Source organism: Myotis yumanensis, unplaced genomic scaffold (assembly GCF_028538775.1).
Source record: "Myotis yumanensis isolate MYYU_CA2020_CCGP unplaced genomic scaffold, mMyoYum1.0.hap1 SCAF_19, whole genome shotgun sequence".
Classification (NCBI taxonomy): domain Eukaryota; kingdom Metazoa; phylum Chordata; class Mammalia; order Chiroptera; family Vespertilionidae; genus Myotis; species Myotis yumanensis.
Window position 1 is genome coordinate 21,974,335 of NW_027223770.1, and position 18,651 is coordinate 21,992,985.

General features: G+C 55.1%; 1 protein-coding gene across 6 annotated transcripts in view; it reads right to left on the reverse strand.

Annotated features, from left to right (window-relative positions):
• Positions 1–6,305: 6,305 nt before the first annotated feature.
• Positions 6,306–18,651, reverse strand: part of WSCD2 (WSC domain containing 2) — an 81,202-nt gene continuing 68,856 nt past the window's right edge. For 5 of the 6 annotated variants that reach the window (XM_070400035.1, XM_070400036.1, XM_070400038.1 and 2 more), the window contains 5 exons: positions 16,411–16,532; positions 14,988–15,162; positions 14,323–14,487; positions 13,197–13,397; positions 6,306–8,228 (listed from right to left, as the gene is read on the reverse strand). In XM_070400035.1, the coding sequence (XP_070256136.1) occupies positions 7,876–8,228; positions 13,197–13,397; positions 14,323–14,487; positions 14,988–15,162; positions 16,411–16,532 (1,016 nt within the window). In that variant the 3' untranslated portion in view covers positions 6,306–7,875. Of the gene's footprint in view, positions 8,229–8,249; positions 12,642–13,196; positions 13,398–14,322; positions 14,488–14,987; positions 15,163–16,410; positions 16,533–18,651 lie in introns of those variants that run through there. The other variant, XM_070400041.1, reaches the window with a different exon arrangement.

Below are 18,651 nucleotides of genomic sequence, written 5' to 3' on the forward strand. Positions count from 1 at the left end.
ATCATAGTCACTGATTTTCCTCCCAGCAAGTTCTTCCCATCATCAGCGCCCCAGTCTCTCCCCATAAAATGAAGGGTTTGTGACATTCATTTCCCAGGTTCCCTCTGGCTACGATTTCCTGGCTCTGAGGTCTCAATCCCAGACCACACAAGTCTCTCCCAGCAGCCACCCTTCTAGCCCACGTGACACCCCTTTTCTCAAAATAGAAAAGGCGCCCCTTCCTCCAGTCGCTTCAATGCCATTTTCCTGAAAGATTTCAGTGTCTGTTGAGGGCTCTGTTCCTGGTTTGCAGAGGGCCGCCTCCTTGCTGTGTCCTCACAGGGTGCAAAGAGAGATCTAGTGCCTGTTCCTTTTTTTACAAGGCCTGGCCCTCATGACCTAATCGAATCCTCCTCACTTCCGAAGGCCTGCTTACCCCCAACACCTGCGGGGTGGGGCTTCAACATATGGATTTGGGAGGCCGAGAGCCTTTAGTTCATAGCAACCCTTGATCCCGTACGTTAGCCAAGGGCAGATAGGTCCCAGAGTTATTGCAAATGGAATTTCTCATTTGCAAAATCTTCCAAAACAGCATTAATGATAATAGTAAAGATAATACCTTTGCTCTTTTCCTCCCTGTGTATATGGTGACTGTGCCTAGCACAACCACCCCCGTCGTTCTATTCCGTGATAATCTCCATTTTAGAGACAAGGAAAGTGAAGCTCAGAGATGTTTGGCTGCTGGCCCCTGATCACACAGCTGAGCCCAAATGTACGTCAGGTTAGTCAATGCGTGAGGAGCTCCCTGACCCATCCCCACCCATTTCACAGAATGAATGAATGAATGAATGAAGCAATGAATGAGCAGCTCCTCTTTCATTACATTACATCAGGGTTTGTCAGCATTGGCCCTACAAATATTTGGGGTCAGGTTCTTTATATATATATATTGATTTCAGAGAGGAAGGGAGAGGGAGAGAGAAACATCAATGATGAGAAAGAATCATTGATTGGCTGCCTCCAGCACGCCCCCTACTGGGGATCGAGCCCACAACTCGGGCATGTGCCCTTGACCGGAATTGAACCTGGGACCCTTCAGTCCACAGACCAGCTAGAGCCAAACCAGCTAGAGCATGGGGTCATATTATTCTTCACTGTGGCTGGTTGATATGTGCTTTATAGAATGTTACGCACTATCCTAGGTGTCTCCCTAATAAATGCAATAGATCTCCCCCTCTCCCAGTTGTGAAAACCAAAAACTATCTCCAGATATTGTTAAATAACCCTAATGCATAATCTCCCGCACCCCCCCCCCCCCCCGCCACCTCCACCATAATTGAGAGCCACTGTTTTAGAGATTAGGGTTTCACATTTGGTTTTGATTGAAGATAGGGTTCTGCTGCCCTACTTTGGAAATGGCTAGATTAGATGACTTTTAATTCTCTGCTTTTGGTCCTGAGGGTTCTTCATGCTGCCTGTAGCTACATGCAGGACTCTGTGTGTGTGTGTGTGTGTGTGTGTGTGTGTGTACATGTATGCTCACATCTTCCTGGGGAGACGATGCGTGGTTTTCATGCCATTTGCAAGCTGATCTGAGAAGCCCTTTCTGCAGTCCCTTCCCAGTGTGACGATTGGCACTTCGAGGGTTTGAGACCCTCTTTCTCTTTTGTTCTGCCCCCCCCCCAAATTTCCCTCCACCAGCATCATCATAAAAGGGTCTCAGGCCATCGTTTCTTCTCCAGCACAGTCTCTCCTGGGGATGACGCTTGCCTCCATCAGCCGGGAGGGGCGGCAGTGGAGGCAAAAAGGAGAGAATTTCTGGAGAATCACTGAGCTGTGCGGAGTATGAGATTATTGCTTGGCAGTTGCCATGGGAACCTATAAACCAACTTTGCCGCTCAGAACCCAAAGTCATCTGGGGCTCCGGCTCGCTGCCTGCTGCCCGAGTGATGGCCTTGCCTCTCTCTCCTTTACCCCACCCCTGGGTCCTCGGCCCCACAAAGGCCAGCTGCCTTCTCCATGTCGTTTTGCCAGACCCATCCCTCCCTTCTTGGCTCTGGGCTCATGCCTCCCCCTGGGATGCAGGATGGTGTTTAGACATAGGGACTGAGGCTTGGCTGCTTGAGTTCAAAGCCCAGTTTTATCATTCTCCACTGTGTGACACTGAGTGAGTTACTTAACCTCTCTGAGCCTTGGTTTCCCCGACTGTAAAAAGGGGAGACCTAGTGTCCCCGTCTCCCAGTGATGTGATACACAGGAAGTGGCTAGCGTAGCGCCCAGCGTGTAATTAGTACTCAATACACATTAGCTGCTATCATCCCTGTGCGTGGTTTTACATTCCCCGTTCTTCTTGGCCGTTGTCTGGGCAGGTGGATCCTTCTATCCATTCACCCCAAAGTTCGTGAGAGCTGAGAGGTTGGTGGGTGGTGTTAAATGCAATCGATGTATTCATCCTTTGATTGGCTAAATATCTGCTCATCCCCTAGTCTGTGCCAGGAAATCCAAAGGTGAAGTCCCTGACAGAGTTCATGCCCTGGACACACACACACACACACACACACACACACACACCCCACATGGCTAAAGTGATCAGACAATGGCCATGTCCAGAGCTGTGACTGCAGAGGTTAGAGAAGTTGCTGAATTTGGTTCTTGGGTCAGGCAGGGGCGGCTGCCTGGAAGAGGAAGAGCTGAGTCTCAAGGGGGCAGAGATATCAGCCAGAACAAAGCTTTCCAGGTGGAGGGGACACTGTGCCTAGAGTCACAGAAAAGACAAGAAATGGCACAGTGTGTGCCTGTGTGCTTTGGGCAGCTGTGTGCTGGTAAATACTTAACAACCGGCTCTCCCCGCCCCGCACCCCCAAATAAAGAACACCCCAAACCCAAACTAAAAATCCTGACTTTGTTGCATTTGCCATTTTCCCTGGTGTAAATATTCTCACTGTGGCCAATTTCAAGCTACCAATGTGATGTAACTAGGTGTGAATTGGAGAGACTATGTGCATCATTGGCTCTTGAGAGCCCGTATGAGTGGGCCACACCACACCACTCATGGGGTTTGAGGATTCAAGTTGGGGGGGAGGTACGTGGGGGTGGGGGTGGGAAGAGAAAGCCCAGTTCAGCACTACTGAGAGAACATTCCAGACAGTGAGGGGCATGACTCAAGCCTGCTTCAGCTGATGACTGGTCGCTTTTCTCTGAACACCTTTCATATTCCTGATTCACTGATTCAGGAAGTCAACAAGCATTTCCTGAGCACCTACTGTGTGCCAGGTGCTGTGCTAGGGCCAGGGATGCATGGAGGATATTGACGATCCTTTATGAGCGTCTGCTGTCCTGGTGCCTGGACATGGGCCAGTAGTTACCAACAAGGCAACTGGGAACACAACTTTGTCTCCCGCAGGCCCACAGCATCCCTCCCACCGATGCCTGGCTTTTTTGAAAACCTGCTTCAGAAGGTCTGGGATAAGGGTTGGGCATTCTCAGATTTGGAGGTCCAGGTAACTATGGTTACAGGTTGGGTACTGCCCCTCCCTCCAGTCCCTCATTGTAGGACACACACGTCTTGTCCCCACCAAGATCAACCAACCGTCTTTCTCACTTCTGGTGACTGCTCACTCCCCATCATTGTTTAGTGAGTGACTCAGGATACACAGAAACCGTTTTGTTGGAACACACTCTATTCCATAATGACTGCTCAGTTCAATTAGCTCTCAGCGGCCTGAAAGGCAGACGCGGGGCCCGCTCGGATGCCTCCCCACCTTCGTTTGAAATTGGATTTAAGGCGGCGGGTACTGGGGGTGGGTGAGGGGATGAATATTTTATCACCTCTTCCTCCTCGATGTTCCGCCTGTTTCTTCTCATTTCCATGTTTCTCCCCCCTGCACGCCAGCGGATCGCAGACTGTAAATTTGAGGGGAAATTGTCAACGTGCAAACGTGATAAATAAACATGTTGCTTTCGCGAGGACGATGCGATGATCACCTAGATTTACAGCCCTCCTCGCCGCAGGTGTGTTGCATTTTGGGAGAAGCTGAGCGAGGTTTTCGTGGGTTCCCTTGACCAACTTTCTGCCCTTTGCCCCCATCACCCCACTCCCCCCCGCCCCCCCAGTCACTTAAATATCAGCCTGAAACGGGGGGGGAGCAATTGGTCTCCCTGGAAGTGATGCATCTTGACAGGTGTTCTCTTTGGGGACATTATTTATAGCTGTAAAAGCGATCCTACATGGGGCGCTTTTGTCTCCTCCCTCCCCATTTGCTGTTCTCTAAGATTGAACGTATTTTTATTTTCCCAGTGGGAAAAAGTACCAAAAAATTGATTTAACCACCCCCCCACCCCCCCACCCTGGCCTCTCCACATTTTCTACCCTGTTCTGTCTTCTATCTTTGGGACAGGCTCTGGGGTGTTGGTTTGAACCCAAGGGTCCTCCCCTGAGCAAATGGATCACCGTCTCTGTGCCTCTCACGCCCCTAGGGCTGCTCTTGCTCTCCCTCGCTCCTCGTTACTAATTTATAGGGAGAACTGAACACGATATTTCCGTGTCTGGCTCCACCTCCCCCCCACACCCTACGCCACCCCAACTAGATGGTGAACTCCAGGGGACAGGGAGTGACGTCAGCTCACAGCCTTTCCGCCTCCCTCCCTGCTGTCAGTCCAAGGACTTCCTCCCAGGAGCTGCCCAGGAAGAATCGTGGGGGCCCCTCGGCCTTGTCCCTTCCCCCTGCCCACATCCGGTCTGTCACCAAGCCCTGTGGCTTCCTCCCTCCGCTCTCTCCATGCCACATGCCTCTCTCTGACCCCACACCCCACCTCCCCCCCAACCTCTCCGATTTCTGGTGTCTCCACAATGCCAGGCACGGAGCTGGTCTCGGACCATGGGCCCCTCTCTGGAGGGTCACAACAGCAGTGTCATGACTGACTTCCCGGTGTCCAGGCTTGACGCCCACCCCCACCCCCGCCCCCGCCCCCAGTCCTCACTGTAATAGCTAAGGGATGGGGCAGTGGAGCACATGCCTGCAGATTCTGTTGCTAAGGAAACCACTTCCTTGGTTACTGGCCTGGGTAGCATGTGTCTCACTGTGTCTGGATCCCGCTGAGTCACGCCCACTCTCCGGGAAGATGAGGAGGAGGACTGGGGAGAGGACAATAGGGTGGTGAGGAAGGGAGGAAGGGCAGGGAGACAGGAGCTCAGAGCTCAAGGGATAGATGTAGAGATGCTTGCACAGCAGAAGCAGAAACCAAGAAAGCGATGATGATGAAATGAGGGAGAGGAAAGAGAGGACAAGAAAGGAGAGAGGGTTATGAGCAGCTGGAGGAAATACACGAGACCACAAGAAGGGGAACTGAGAGAGGGGCAATGGGAAGGAAAACGGTGAGAGAGGGGGAGGAATGGGGAGGGGGCAGAGCAATGCGCCAGAGAAGGGGGAAGGGAACTGAGGCCGGGCCCCTGCGGGGATCAGGGCTCAGTCTGTGATCAGGATTCCAGCTTCGATGTGACTCAGGATCAGTCTGGGACCAGGTCAGACTGGGCACACAGGTTCAGGCTCAGGCTGGGACCAGAATCCAGATGTGAGACGGGGGTCAGAGGTTAGCCTGGGGCCCAGTGGATCACCACAGAAGGACTTGTGGGGCCAACAGAAGCCCCCGGAGGAGGAGGGCCCTCCCTGGATCCTGGAACAGCCCCCCACTCTCCCCTTCCTGAGGTCCTCCTTTCCAGACCTCCACCCCTCCTTCCCAGTCCTGGGCTCCCCTTCCCCCGCCTGTCTCAGCGGCTGACCGCCCTCTCCCCCACTGTCCACGTGGCTGCGAGCAGTGCCCGGGGCCGCGGCCCCTTCCCACAGAGGCCCTCTGCCTGTGCGGACAGGGGCAGGTCCTCCCTCCGGGGCACTGGGAGGTGTGGACACGGAGACTCACCGCCCACCTGGGAACGCCTCTCCCTGTCCTCCCCCCCCCCCTCCCACACACACCAAGGACAAAAAGCCCGGGTAGAAGACGTCCCTCCACAGGCACCTTCTCATGCCCAGGTTCACACACACCGGCATTTCCTCCTCCACACGTGCTTGACTCCACGCACAGGAACCCACACACACCCCAGAAACAGGCCTGTGGCGCACCTGTGGGGGGGGGGGGGGGGAGAGACAGCCTCGGGACAGTGTCACACACAGAGGCGCACGGTTCTCCACAGGCAGTTCCAGTCACCCAGACACAAACAGGTGTGCACCCCAGAACACTCTCACTCACCCAGACACCCCCGAAGAACACCCCACTGTGAGCGCGCCTTACACAACACTCCGCCACGGGTGGAATTCTCAACAAAACTCACTTTTAATGATGGTGTTGACCTGAGGAATCTTCAGACAGAGGCCCGTGGCCCGAGGTGGCCGCCGGCCAAGAGCTGGCCCAGGCCGTGGGCCCAGAGGCTCCCAGAGCGAGCTGGCCTGTGGGTGGGAGTGGGGGAGGCTTCCCCAAAGACTAGACATGAGCCCGGGGGAAACTCGGTACAAAATACATTCAGAGCCCCTGGGGGGGGGGAGGCCCTGGGGTCGCCCACAGCCGACAGGGGAGGGGCTCAGGGCGAGAATCGCAGGTCTGAGCCTCTGGCCCCTTCGCTTTGCACGGCCGGCTTCCAAGGGGCGGAATGTATTAGTCATATTCCTCTTAAAAAAATATATCTCTTTACGCTCGCCTTCTCCATGGCCTCCTGGCTGTTTGGGAATGAGCCTGTCCTTGCACCCCAAGGCTTCAGGGGGGCTGCTGGGGAGGGGGTGCTCCGGACAGAACAGTGAAGAGCTGTGACCTATGGCTTTTGCATCTACGAGATGGGGGCGGTGCAGGAGCGCAGGTGGGAAGCCGCTGGTCTCCAAGGTGGGGAAGCGGAGGGATCCTGGATCCATGCTTTCAAAGATCGAGGATCGGGGATGCTGGTCCCCAGGAATCCTTTGGTTTGATGACTCAGCTTCCGGGAGCGGCGTCAGTGCGAAGTGAAGAGCCATTGCATTCGCTTCATTCCTCAAAGGCCTCGAGCGGGAAGCCACCCCTTTGGGACTGTGATCACGGGAGGTCGATGGTGCGGGAAGGGAGCTGAGTGTCTTTTGGGTCTGGTCCCACCTGGTCTGGAGCACCCTTGCTCTCTCGCCCTGAGAGCGCAGGCCCCGTCGGCGGGGGTCAGAGGCAGTGTGAGATCCATGTGCTGCACCCTCAGTGGAGCAAGACTGTGACAAGGCTCTGGTTCTTACTCAGAGTCTGCACGGGCCCTCGGCCATCCTGCTGGGATAACTGTGCCCAGTGGGGGAGGAAAGGGCAGAATTTGACCTTAGCTCGGTCCTCAGGAGCAGTGTGACCTGGGGGTGGGCTCGTGATGCAGGGCCCCACCTGGTGGTGCCCATGAACTTCTTGCGAGCACTGGGGCTCCCCCACCCACCTCGAGTGTCAGAAACGGGACGTTAGAGAGAAACCTCCAGCAACCCTTCTCCCACCCAAGTGGCCTGATGAACCCGGGGCCGCTCGCTGCTGCTTGGTGGAGAGAAGAGCCCGCGAGAGCCCAGCCCCGGAGGGTGGAGCGCCGGGGGCACTTTTCCCAGCGTCCAGGTCCTCAGCACCGTGGGAGGCACCCGAGTCTCTGGGACACCCAGGAGCTCGCCCTCCCACGGGGAGAACCAGAGAGGTGGGAGCAGGGCCATGGGAGACAGAAGCCTGTGTGGCTGGGGCTCCCCCATCAGGGGCCTCCTGGGCTGTGAAGGGCTGTGAGCAGGTGGTTGTCCCCTGAGGCTCCTATGTCACGCAGAAAACGCACTGAAGGCCAGCAGCAGCCGAGGCGGCTGTCCCCAGACCAAAAAGGGGCCAGACAGGTGGGCGGGGTCCCCGGGGGTCTCGAGGCCCCTGCCGGCGGGCCCATCATCTGGGGTAGTAGTCGTCGGGCACGCCCGTGAGGTTCCGCCCCTTCAGGGCCGCGTCCACCAGCTTGATGTAGGCCTGGATGGTCCTCTGCATGTCCGCCGTGTAGGGGTCGTACTCCAGCTTGCGCAGCCCCGAGCGCTTGAAGTTGCCGTCCTTCTGGCTCTCCACGCACAGCAGCCGGTCCTCGCGGACGGCCACGCCCAGCAGGCGGACCATCCGGCCCAGCTGCACGAACAGGTCCTGCTTCAGGTCCTCGAAGTGCACCACCAGCACCTTCTTGCCGAACTTGAGCCAGTCCAGCGTGTGCGTGGCCCACCACGGGGCGTAGTTCCTCACGAACTCGGGCCACTCTGTGGAGAGAGGAGGGCGGGCCGAGTCAGAGGGCGGAGGGGCTCCTGGGACCCGGGTCCGAGTGGTCGCTGTCACTCACAGCAGTGAGAACCCCTCGACTCCTGGTAGATCTCCACACTCCCTTTGCTAGGTTTGGAAAAGGACAGGATGGACTGTCACCACAATTGGGAAGGTATTTTGGGGATCGTCTGACTTGAAAGTCAGGCTATAACCGAATGCGGGAAATTCCTTGGGGAGCCCTGGAGAGGACCCCAAAGAGACAGCCAGTCAGCCCCTGGGGTGGCTGAACCCAGAGAGAAGCTGGGTAACTAAGGGGGAACCAAAGGGGATGCTGGGGAGGGGGGAAGGGAGGCCAGCCCAGGAGGAGGCTGGGACAGAGGGGGGGAGGCCAGCCCAGGAGGAGGCTGGGACAGGAAGGGAGGCCAGCCCAGGAGGAGGCTGGGACAGGAAGGGAGGCCAGCCCAGGAGGAGGCTGGGACAGAGGGGGGGAGGCCAACCCAGGAGGATGCTGGGACAGAGGGAGGCCAGCCCAGGAGGAGGCTGAGACAGGAAGGGAAGCCAGGCCCAGCTGGAGAACCATGGGGCAGGCTCTCCGAAACCCTGAAGCCAGACCCACTGCTTTCCACGAGGATAATGCCAGGTGCTCCCTCCAGAAGGAAATGTTTATTGAAGGAGCGTCAGTGAGTGAGTCTCCTCCGCCCTGCTGGGGAGCCCAGCTGGTACTTAATAACTAAGTCTGCACCCCTTGCCGGGTGATGGATCCCCGTGATCTCAGTGTATCCTAACGACTACCCTGGAAAGAAAGGACTACTCTTCACTATCACCATTGGGTAAACTGAGGCCCAGAGAGATGAAGTGATTTGCCCAAGGCCACGCAGCCAGGGAGCACCATCCAGACCAGGCCTGGCTGATTCCAGGTTCTGATCTTGCTCTTTTGTTATTTCGAAGGCACCAGCAGCCTCGCCCCTACATTTTCCCACTGCCTCCCACCCAGCAGGGGCTCAATAAATAGTTCTTGAGAGGAACTGAAATTCCCAGCCGCCCACCCGAGTTGTGATAAAGGACTCCTCTTTGTCTGCAGAAGACACCAGGCCCTGTGGTGGGGCTCCCGCTCCCCCAGAGCTCCTGCTGGCACACCCTGACTGCTGGGGAAGTATTTATGCTGGTGAGAAGGATATTCTTTATCCCTAAAATAGATTATTTACAATGTATCTGGCTAATTGGGCCTACACTGTTATAATGAGTTGAGACCAGATGTATCTGGGTGATTAGAGAAAATTTAGCATGAACATAGTCTGTTTCACTATTTTTTTTTTTTTTTAGAATTTCCCCCCAAGTCACCTCCCAGCATCCCTGGTGATTCAGGACAACTGCTGCTCCCGTGGCAGAAGCCCCTGGGGATGGAGACAGCACTCAGTCACCGGGGACATACAGATCCTGACTCCGGGCCTGGCCACTCTGACCATCGTAAGCGGTCGCTGGAAGAGGGCTGCCGGGTGGTCCTCAAGGAAAAGGGAGGGGCGTGGTGGCCGGGTCCCGCAGCAGGTTGGCCTCCTTGTTGGTTGCACGCCTCCATGGGACGGGAACATGTGTGGCCTAAGCACCCACTGTGAGTCAGGGCTGTGTTGGGCAATGTGCAGGCATCACCTCATGTAGTGCCCACAAGGAGCCTGAAGAGTAGGAATTACTAGTACTAGCCCCATTTTACACACAGGGGAGAGAGCCGAGGCTCAAAGCACGAAGCCACACAGTGTATCCAAGGCAGGATTCGAACCCACATCCACCCTAGGCTGAGCCTGGCTCCTGCCCTCCTAGCAAACCCTTTGAGCTCCTGATCTTTTCAGCTCCGGCGCTCTTCTCTCCCGATGTTGTCTATGACGACTTTGCAGTCAGACTGCCTGCGTTCAAAACCCAGCTCCTCTCCACGTTAGCTGTGTGACCTTGGGAACATTAGTTGATGTCCTTGAGCCTCAGTTTACCCATCTGTGAAACGGTGACTGTGCTGGACCTGCACCCTAGATGCTGTGCAGATTAAATGGAGTGAGATTTACCAAGGCCCTGGCTCAGGGCCTGGGATACAGGAGAGAAATGTTGGCCCCCAGCATTTCTGAGGTGCCCCCCGGGCCCCATCATTTAGGTCAGAGCTTCCCCCCAAGACCACATGTGATATCCAGGCAGTCTGGGCAGCAGCTGTATCCGCCCCCATGGCACAGATCCCTCACTTAAAGCTACTTCGTTAGAAAGGAGAAGGATAAAAATAAAAAGCAAAAGCCTTGATTAGCTCAGGCTAATGGATTTCCAGCAATGGATTGCTGCCTTCAAACTGGGCAACGGAGGCTCACTGAGCCACGGACCACTGGTCACGGGGGCTGGCTGCGCCGGAACTGTCGCACACGTGGGCCTGGCCCCTCGGCTCCCCCTTCCTGTGGATGGGAGGAACGGGGCCTGATTAATAGCTTCACTGGACCCAGCTCCCCACGGAATCATTAAGCACAGGCCCTGTTTCATTAAGCAGACTCAGGACAATTCACCTTGTGTAATCACAGCACATAAAACTTTGCTTTGGACCCACTCCAGGGACACCGTAAAATTAATGTTATGGAACCAACCCGGGGGTGGGGGTGGGGGAGGGCATTATAGGAGCCTCAACCCAGCTCTAACCCGGAGGGGACACAGGCCGGGTGGGATGGACACGCTCAACAGCGGGGTGACCTCTGCTCTGAGGGAGGTGACCCTCACACTCAAGGCCGAGGGCATCCTACAGCAGAGACTCTCAAACTTTCAAGTGTGCATGAAGCTTCTCATTAAAATGCTGATTTGGATCCAGTAAGACTGGGTGGGGGAGAGGGGTTGAGATTTGCTTTTCCAAAACCCCCGGCGAAGTCGATGCCACGGGCTGACAGGCCACTGTTGGAGCAGCAAGGATGTGAAGCAGCGGCTGGAAAACCGGACGGCGTGTCGGAAACACCTGGAGGGGTCGCTAAAACACAGGTGGTGGCTGGGCCTCCCGGGAGTTCTGACTCAGCAGGTCAGGGGCAGAACCTGCTGTTCTAACGGGCTCCCAAGTGATCCCGACACGGCTGGTGCCGGGCCCTAAAGTGAGGGTCTCAAACCCAAGTGCCAGACGCAAACCCAAATGAGAGAGAGGGTGGGTGTGGGCTGTGGGGCTTGGTTCTTAGGGGAAGGCTCTTGGCCAGAGCTGTGGAGGACCTGGGTCAGGCTTGGGAAGGGAAGGTTCCCCCCCAATTCCAGACTCATATGGAGACCCCAGAACCCCAACATGAGATGTGTGTGCTGAAACCCCCCACTCTCTCATCCCCCGAAGCTTCCAGGCTCAGCCGGTCCTGACCATCCCTTCTCTTTCTTTTTAAAGCTCCCAGCTGTCCTGAATGAAGAAAAAGAGGCAAGGCGGCCCCTTTAAAATGGTCTGAACCTGAGACACTGGGCTATGCCAGGAGAGGAGAAGCTCTGGGCGCCAGGTCAGCAATGCCCCGGGCAAGAAAGAGCCTGGTAGCTGATGCCTGGGTCAGCACCCAGCTCAGTCTACACCAGGGGCCTCGGCCACATGACTTCCTCCCTGCGATGGTGTCTCACCTGTGAAATGAAGGTTATGATGATTATGGCTGCCTTTCTTACCTCCTCGGAGATCAGATGGTTTAAATGAGATAATGAAGGTTAAGTGCCTGCTCCCCCATGAGCTTCTCAAGCGAGTCCCCCCTTTTCACTTGGGCGGCAGGACCTTGGCAGGCCCCCGCCTCTCTCTGGGCCTCAGTTTCCCCGTTAATAAACAGAGGATGAAGCAGAGTTCTCAGTCCCGCCTGAACACTGGAAGCAGCTGGGAGCTTTACAAATGCTGATGCCCGGTTTGCAATGCAGTCACGGCCCCGGGCCCACACTCCTCTGGGGATTCTGATAGGTGGCCGGCGGAGGACCACAGGGCTCAGTGATCTCTCAGGTCCCCTACAGCTCGGCAAAGCAGAGGGTCTGTTCCTGGGACAGGCTCCTGCCATTTGCATCTGCAGACTTTCCCGCCTGGCCCTGGCCAGTGAGTGCTCCCTTTCAATTGTTCTACAAATAAATAATTCAGAGGCCTCTTTGCTCCTGGGAACAATAGAACAAATGCCACCACCTGTCCAAGTTTTCATTCCCTCGCTGAGAGGGGAAGCCAGGCGGAGAGAGGGACAGAAGGGTGAACAGGAACCAGGGCACGGTTGGTCAGGCCAGAGGGTTTTAATCAACAACATCAACATTGAGGGTGTGATTGGTGGATGCCGAGTCGGCTACATCCTGCCAGGCTCCAGTCCTCTTGGGAGGGACCAGAGCTTCGGAGCAGCTGGGAGCTGGGGGAGGACTGGGAGGAGGAAGCATCCCCCCTGACTTCCGGCTGGAACAGCCTCGTTCCTGGATGAATTCTGGGGGGTGAAAGGGGGGGAGAGCTTGCATTTACAGGGGCTCTAAACTGGGTGAGTCCTAACCACAGACAGTTCATTGAATCTACCACCGAGGATTAGCACAGTGGTTAAGAGCAAGGGCCCTGGAGGAAGATGCCTTGGGATCCAAACCCCAGCTCCTGGGACTTCCTGAAAAGGCTCCTTGGCCTCCCTGAACGTAGCTTGTCCCTTCTCAACACATCGTCCTAAAGCAGGGATTCACTGGAACTGACACATTAGCTTATCCAGGAAGTGATGGAGCTGGGATTAGAACCCAGGGGCGTCTTGCTCCACAACCATGTCCTTAACCACAACCATGTCCTTAACCACTGGTGCACCCCAGCCTAATTCCCAGAGGGTGATGCTCACGGAGGGGTGGGATGTGGGAAGAGCACTAGAAGCTGAGGGTCTGGAGTCTCACGCATGCCCTCAAGGAGGCACTCCTGGACTCCTCGCAGGAGACAGCACTGGCCCAGTGCACTGCCCGCTGCACCCCAGGATCCCTCTCCTCTGCACCCCTCCTCTCCCGAGTCATACCTTTGCCCTTCCAGTGCGCATGCGCAGCGAAGCCGATGTGGCCGCCGTACTTGCGGTTGAACTCCGCCATGAGGGCCTTGTAGGGGTTGCGGATGAGCAGGATGGCGGCATCGAAGGCCTCGATCTCCTTCTGGCCGCTCTCGTGTGTCTTGATACAGATGGTCCTCCCGCTGCGCCAGTGGTCCCGCTCACCTTTAAACCCTTCCCACAGGGGAGCGGGGGTGGGGGGAGGAGGACACGTGGCAGGTGAGTGGGGGGGGTAGGGGGAGACAAGAAGAAACCCACCCCGCCCCCTGCTGGGCCCCTTCTGGAGCCTCACACATTCACTTGTGAAGGCCTTCATTCTCTTCTGTGTTTATTGAGCACCTACTATGTTCGAGGCACTGGGATGGGAACTAGGAATAAAATGATTTGCAAGGTCTCTGGCTGACTTAGGTATCCTTCTCCTTTATGTTCCTCTACCCAGGGCACTCCTTCATCATGGCCCTCATTATTATTCATATATTCATGTCACTATTAATACTAACAATTGTTGGCATTTATTGAATGTCTACCATGGGCCCAGTGCTGTGTGTGACAAGTGATTTATATACTTTGGGGGGTGTGCACACAAGGTCTGTACCTGGTAAGTAGGCCATTCCCCCTTCTACACCCTCAACAGGCATCACTACTAGATCAAGGCACTTTGTTCCTGAAGGAGAACAGAAGCTCAGAATCCTTCTCAACACATCGTCCTAAAGCAGGGATTCACTGGAACTGACACATGAGATGAAATCACTCTGGATCCATGAACCAAATGATCCTCAAGGACCCTTCTACAATTTGTGACAATCTCGGATTCCCTGACAAATAGCAGTAGGTAATCAATGTCCCCAAAGTGAACATAGTTATTGGATCTCTGTGCACAGCTCAGAGTTGCTGGTCAGTAAATGTCTGTGTTGAGGTACCTGCACACATTAGGTGTTCAAGGAATGTCTGCAGTGATCTAAGCAAAGGGAAGGTACCAAGCACATAGTAGGTCTCAATAAACATGCTCGGTTGAGCTGAGCAGCACACAGTAGGTGCTCAGGAAGGGTAGTCCCATGGCCTCCCAGTGTGCCCTTTGGAGCCCAGGCAGCCTCCTCACCTTTGTTGTAGAGAGAACCATCGAAGTAGTAGCTGCCGGTGTAGAAGCCGGTGGCCAGCTCGATGAGGTGGCGAGCCCACGTGTTGCCGGCACCTGGGAAGCTGGCCAGAGCGATGAGCTGCTTGGACTTGGCTGGGAGGAACCTTCTGTCCATGCAGCGGTTGTCTGCAAAGAGCAGGGCATGAGCAGGGGTCAAGGGCAGGGGCAGGGGCAGACGAAGCCTAGGTGTGAGTCCCACCCCTGCCACTTCCGAGCCGTTCGACCCAGTGCACGTGATGGAACCTCTTCTGGGCCTCAGTTTCCCCATCTGTAAGATCACGCAGTGGGTCTGTGTTGGAGACCCAGGCCTCCCCCTCCCAGCCCAGATGCCTTTCCACTCAATGCCACAGTCTCCATTTCAAGAAAAAAGCTACCAAGGAGGTTTGCAGTATGAGGGATAGAGTTGAGGGTCCTTGGAACCCACCCCCCTTGCCTGGGTCTCCCTCTGTGGCCCATCCAGGATCTCTAAGCCTGGTCAAGGTCACCAGCCCTGCCCCTGCCCTCCGGCCTCCACCTCCACCCTCTGGCCTGCACAGTATGGGCTGTGTGAAGTGGACTGTCCCGGGCACCTCTGGGAGGGAGGCCCTGGAAGAACATGCAGGGTCGCTAGGGGAGGCCTGGCTTACCCTGCACCTGCGTCTGGTACACGATGAAGTAACTGGGGGTCCCGCAGCTCTCAAACTCCTCCGCGCTGCACTTCTGGGCACACAGCTGTTCGTCTTCTCTCTCGTGCAGGGGGAATCGCGTGGTGGGGAAGCCACAGTGGCAGGCGGTGCCCGCAAGAGCTGCCAGCGGGTACTCCTGGGGAGGGGGAGGGAGAGGATGAGGAAGAACTCTGCTAAAGCCCTGGGCACGGAGCAGCCGAGTCTTCCTGTCTCCATCCCTCTCCCCAACTGAGGATCCCGAAACTTCTTGAGTGAACCCCACTGTCACCACGTGGCCCCATCTGTGCACCTCCTGCACTCTGGTATTCTGCCAGCTTTACTGAGGTATAACTGACAAGCAAAAACAGTATGTCTTTAAGGTGATGTATACGTGGTGAATTAATCATCACAATCAAGCTAATTAACATACCCGCCACTTTAATGGTGACCATTTTCTGTTGTTTCCCTGTTATTTATTTGTCTCTTTCAGTCCACTCACTTTTTGGGACTTAAATTTCCAAGGAAGCTTTGCACCACTCCCAGGGCTTCCATGGTTTCCATACTATAAATGCAAATACGATGGACACACAACAGTGTAATTAAGTTCTCACTAAGACCTTCTGCCTGCCAAGACTGAGCCCTGTGTCGGCTCCATTTTTCCTGCAAAAAGGAGATTAGTTGAGAGTAGAGCGTGTTCAAGACACTTCAGCACTGAGATGAGCTTTCTCCTGGAGTAACTGGAAAGAAAACTAAGAAATAAATGCCTTTCTCATAGCGTATAACCCGCCACGGTCCATGTCCCTGGCCTGACAGTGACAGAACCCATGCCTCAGGAAAAGCTGCCTGGATCCACGCTTTCAGGCTGAAGAGGATCCTGGGACCTGGGTGGACCACAGTCTTCGCTGGGAGAGCGGCTCCTAATTGCCTTGTTTGTTCTATGGGACAGCGAAGTGGGAGCAGGATGACCTGATTCGGAGGGCAGGGGACTGACTGTCCATTGTTCAGTCTGTTTCTACTCAAACCTGACAGCCGAATTTCCCCCAGAAGCTGGCCCAGAAATAACCTGGTAACGAACCAAGGTCGCTCCTACGAGGCTGAGTCCAGCGAGTTTTACCAGAGTAGGTTTGGTGTCTCTCTTAGCAGTGATGGGAACTCACTCCGTCCCAAGGTGGGACTACCCTGCCTTTACCTGGCAATCTTCCGAAGGCCACGCTTTTAGGCCCAGTTCATTCCTGAGTATTCCTCACAATTTTGAGAGAACCTGATCCTGTGTAACTCCTACCTCGGGGACAGATGACACGGGCACACCCCTCTCCCACGTCACGGATCACAGGATCCCTCTCCAGCCCAGCATCCCGTTCCTCCAGCCGTTCCACACCGCCCCTCCCTGGGCCCCCCGTCTCACCTTCTCTGTGCAGAGGTCCACGCACTTGTCCACGGACATGTTTGGCATGGCGGCCGTCACGGGCAGGGCCAGGGAGAGGTTGTTGGGCCTGCGGAAGCAGCCTCGGAAGACCGCGCTTCCATCTGCAGAGCCAGAGGGAAAAGGGTCGTCAGATCTAGGCTGGGAGAACCACCTGGAGACGGCAGCATTAGCTCCCGCCTGCACTGCCAGCCTGCTGGTCTGCCCTGCAGCTTTTGGACTTGCCCGCTTCCTTAAATAAATATAAACACCTCTACCTTCTATCCCTCTATCCGTCTGTGTGTCTTTCCACCTACCTAACCTCCTCCTGGTTGTGTTTCCCTGGAGAGCTCTTGAGTGATAAGAAGTAGGACTATAGGCAATTTTTATTCCCAACTTTTTTGTAAAACTTTTCTACAGTGAATATGTAGATTTTAATATAATAAAGACAAACTAAAAAAAAGTGGCCCCAGTCAAATTTATTGAAAGGTTCATGAGGCCCATTTAAAACTGGGCTCGGCTGTTTTCAGAACTCTGAGCTGCACATCCCTTTCTAGAAGTACAGCTTTCACGTAAAACCAGGGGCGCGGTGGGTGCGGTGTGAGTGTCATTGGTGCCAAGGATGTTACACACACTGTATCGGAATGAATCCTCAGTGCAACCTGTGAGGTAGGGGACACTCTGATCCTGCTTTGCAGACAGAGACCCTGAGATGTGACACGACTCCATCACTTTTCCAAGTCCCACAGCGAGCGAGGAACAGAGCTGGGCTTTGACCCCAATCTTGTCTGACATCACATCCTAGTTTCCACCTCTCTGCTGTTCTGCGGGAGGCCTGCCGCTTCTCACGTGGTGGAGCCCCAGGGATCCCGTGCCGGCCCCGTGCATTTCCCAGAAACCCTCTCAGGCCCCACCGCAGGGGCCCGAGGATCACAAGGGCCCATGCCCCACATTCCGACAGAGCCAGCTCCTCACTGCCAAGCTAGCTGAGACAGGGCGTGACCTCCACGGCTTGGGGGTTTTTATGAGCGAGAGGCGAGCAGAGCAACTGTTCAGCAACTCTCTCTTCTGGGGGCAGAGGAAGAACAGCCCGGAATCAGCTGCAAGTGCCTCTGAAGTCCCATTATCTCTCTGTTCTGGGGCTTCACACAAAAAATGAAGTAAATGTCATCAGGCGTCGGCTTAAAGGCGGGCGTGGAAGAGTTCTCCTTGGTTTGAAAGAGGCTACCTCCCCCGCCCCCCCCTGATAATTAGGCCAAGCTCCACTGCATTAAAGATGCAGGCGAGGAAGAAAGGCAGCGAGCTGGGAGCTGTTAGCAGCTCCCTATAATCAGAGAGAGATGGAATTACACAAAGAGCCAACTGTCTGAGAAGAATTCAAACCAGCCGTTTCCGGGCACCACCGCAGGCTCCCGTGGGCTTGTGCAAATTCAAATAACCTGAACTGGGTGTTGCTCAGCACAGATTGAGGAGTTTAAGGAGTTTTCATTTTAAGAAGATGGGAGGGGGTGTTTACAAATACTCCATAAAAGGCACTGTGCTAGATGCTTTCTCCATTTGATCTCACTGAGGGGGTCCCAGCAATCTTTAAAGGTTGGAATCGCCCCCGTTTTACAGATGAGGCGGTTGAGGCTCAAAGAGAATACGTGGCTTGGCCAAGGTCAACAGAGCAAATAAGTGAGAGAGCTGGCATCGAAACCATGTCCGCCTGACTTCAAAACCCGCGTTGCTCCCACAGCCTTCTGGGATTGTGTGGAGGGGGGAACAGCTAAGCAATTCTCCCCCCCTTCATGAGGGAGAAGGAGAAAAAACGTCTAGTTACCATCTCCTTGGTTCTGCACTGCATAATTCATGAAGGCCTGCATGAATGATAAAATTCAGGACTCCCAGACATACATCAAGGGCAAAGAGAGGCCTGCAGGCCGGGCAAAGAAGGAGCTAGAGTTGGTCTATCCATCAAAATGGGACTTTTCCGGTGATCATCTGAGGCTCCCCTCAGCAGAAGTGGTCAGAATGGAGTATCAGTGGGCATAAATCACCAGCATGAACAAAATTCCCCTTCTAACTTCGGAAGACCAAAAAAAAAAAATCACCAGAACTCACAATGGCACACAAAATCCACTATGTGAATTGTGAACCATGATGTCAAGGATCTGTTTTGCTCAGTGATCATGTAAGCTTTGTAATACTTTCCCACAGAAAAGGCACAATGAGAGGGAAGAGGGCTGAGCCCTGGGAGAGGCT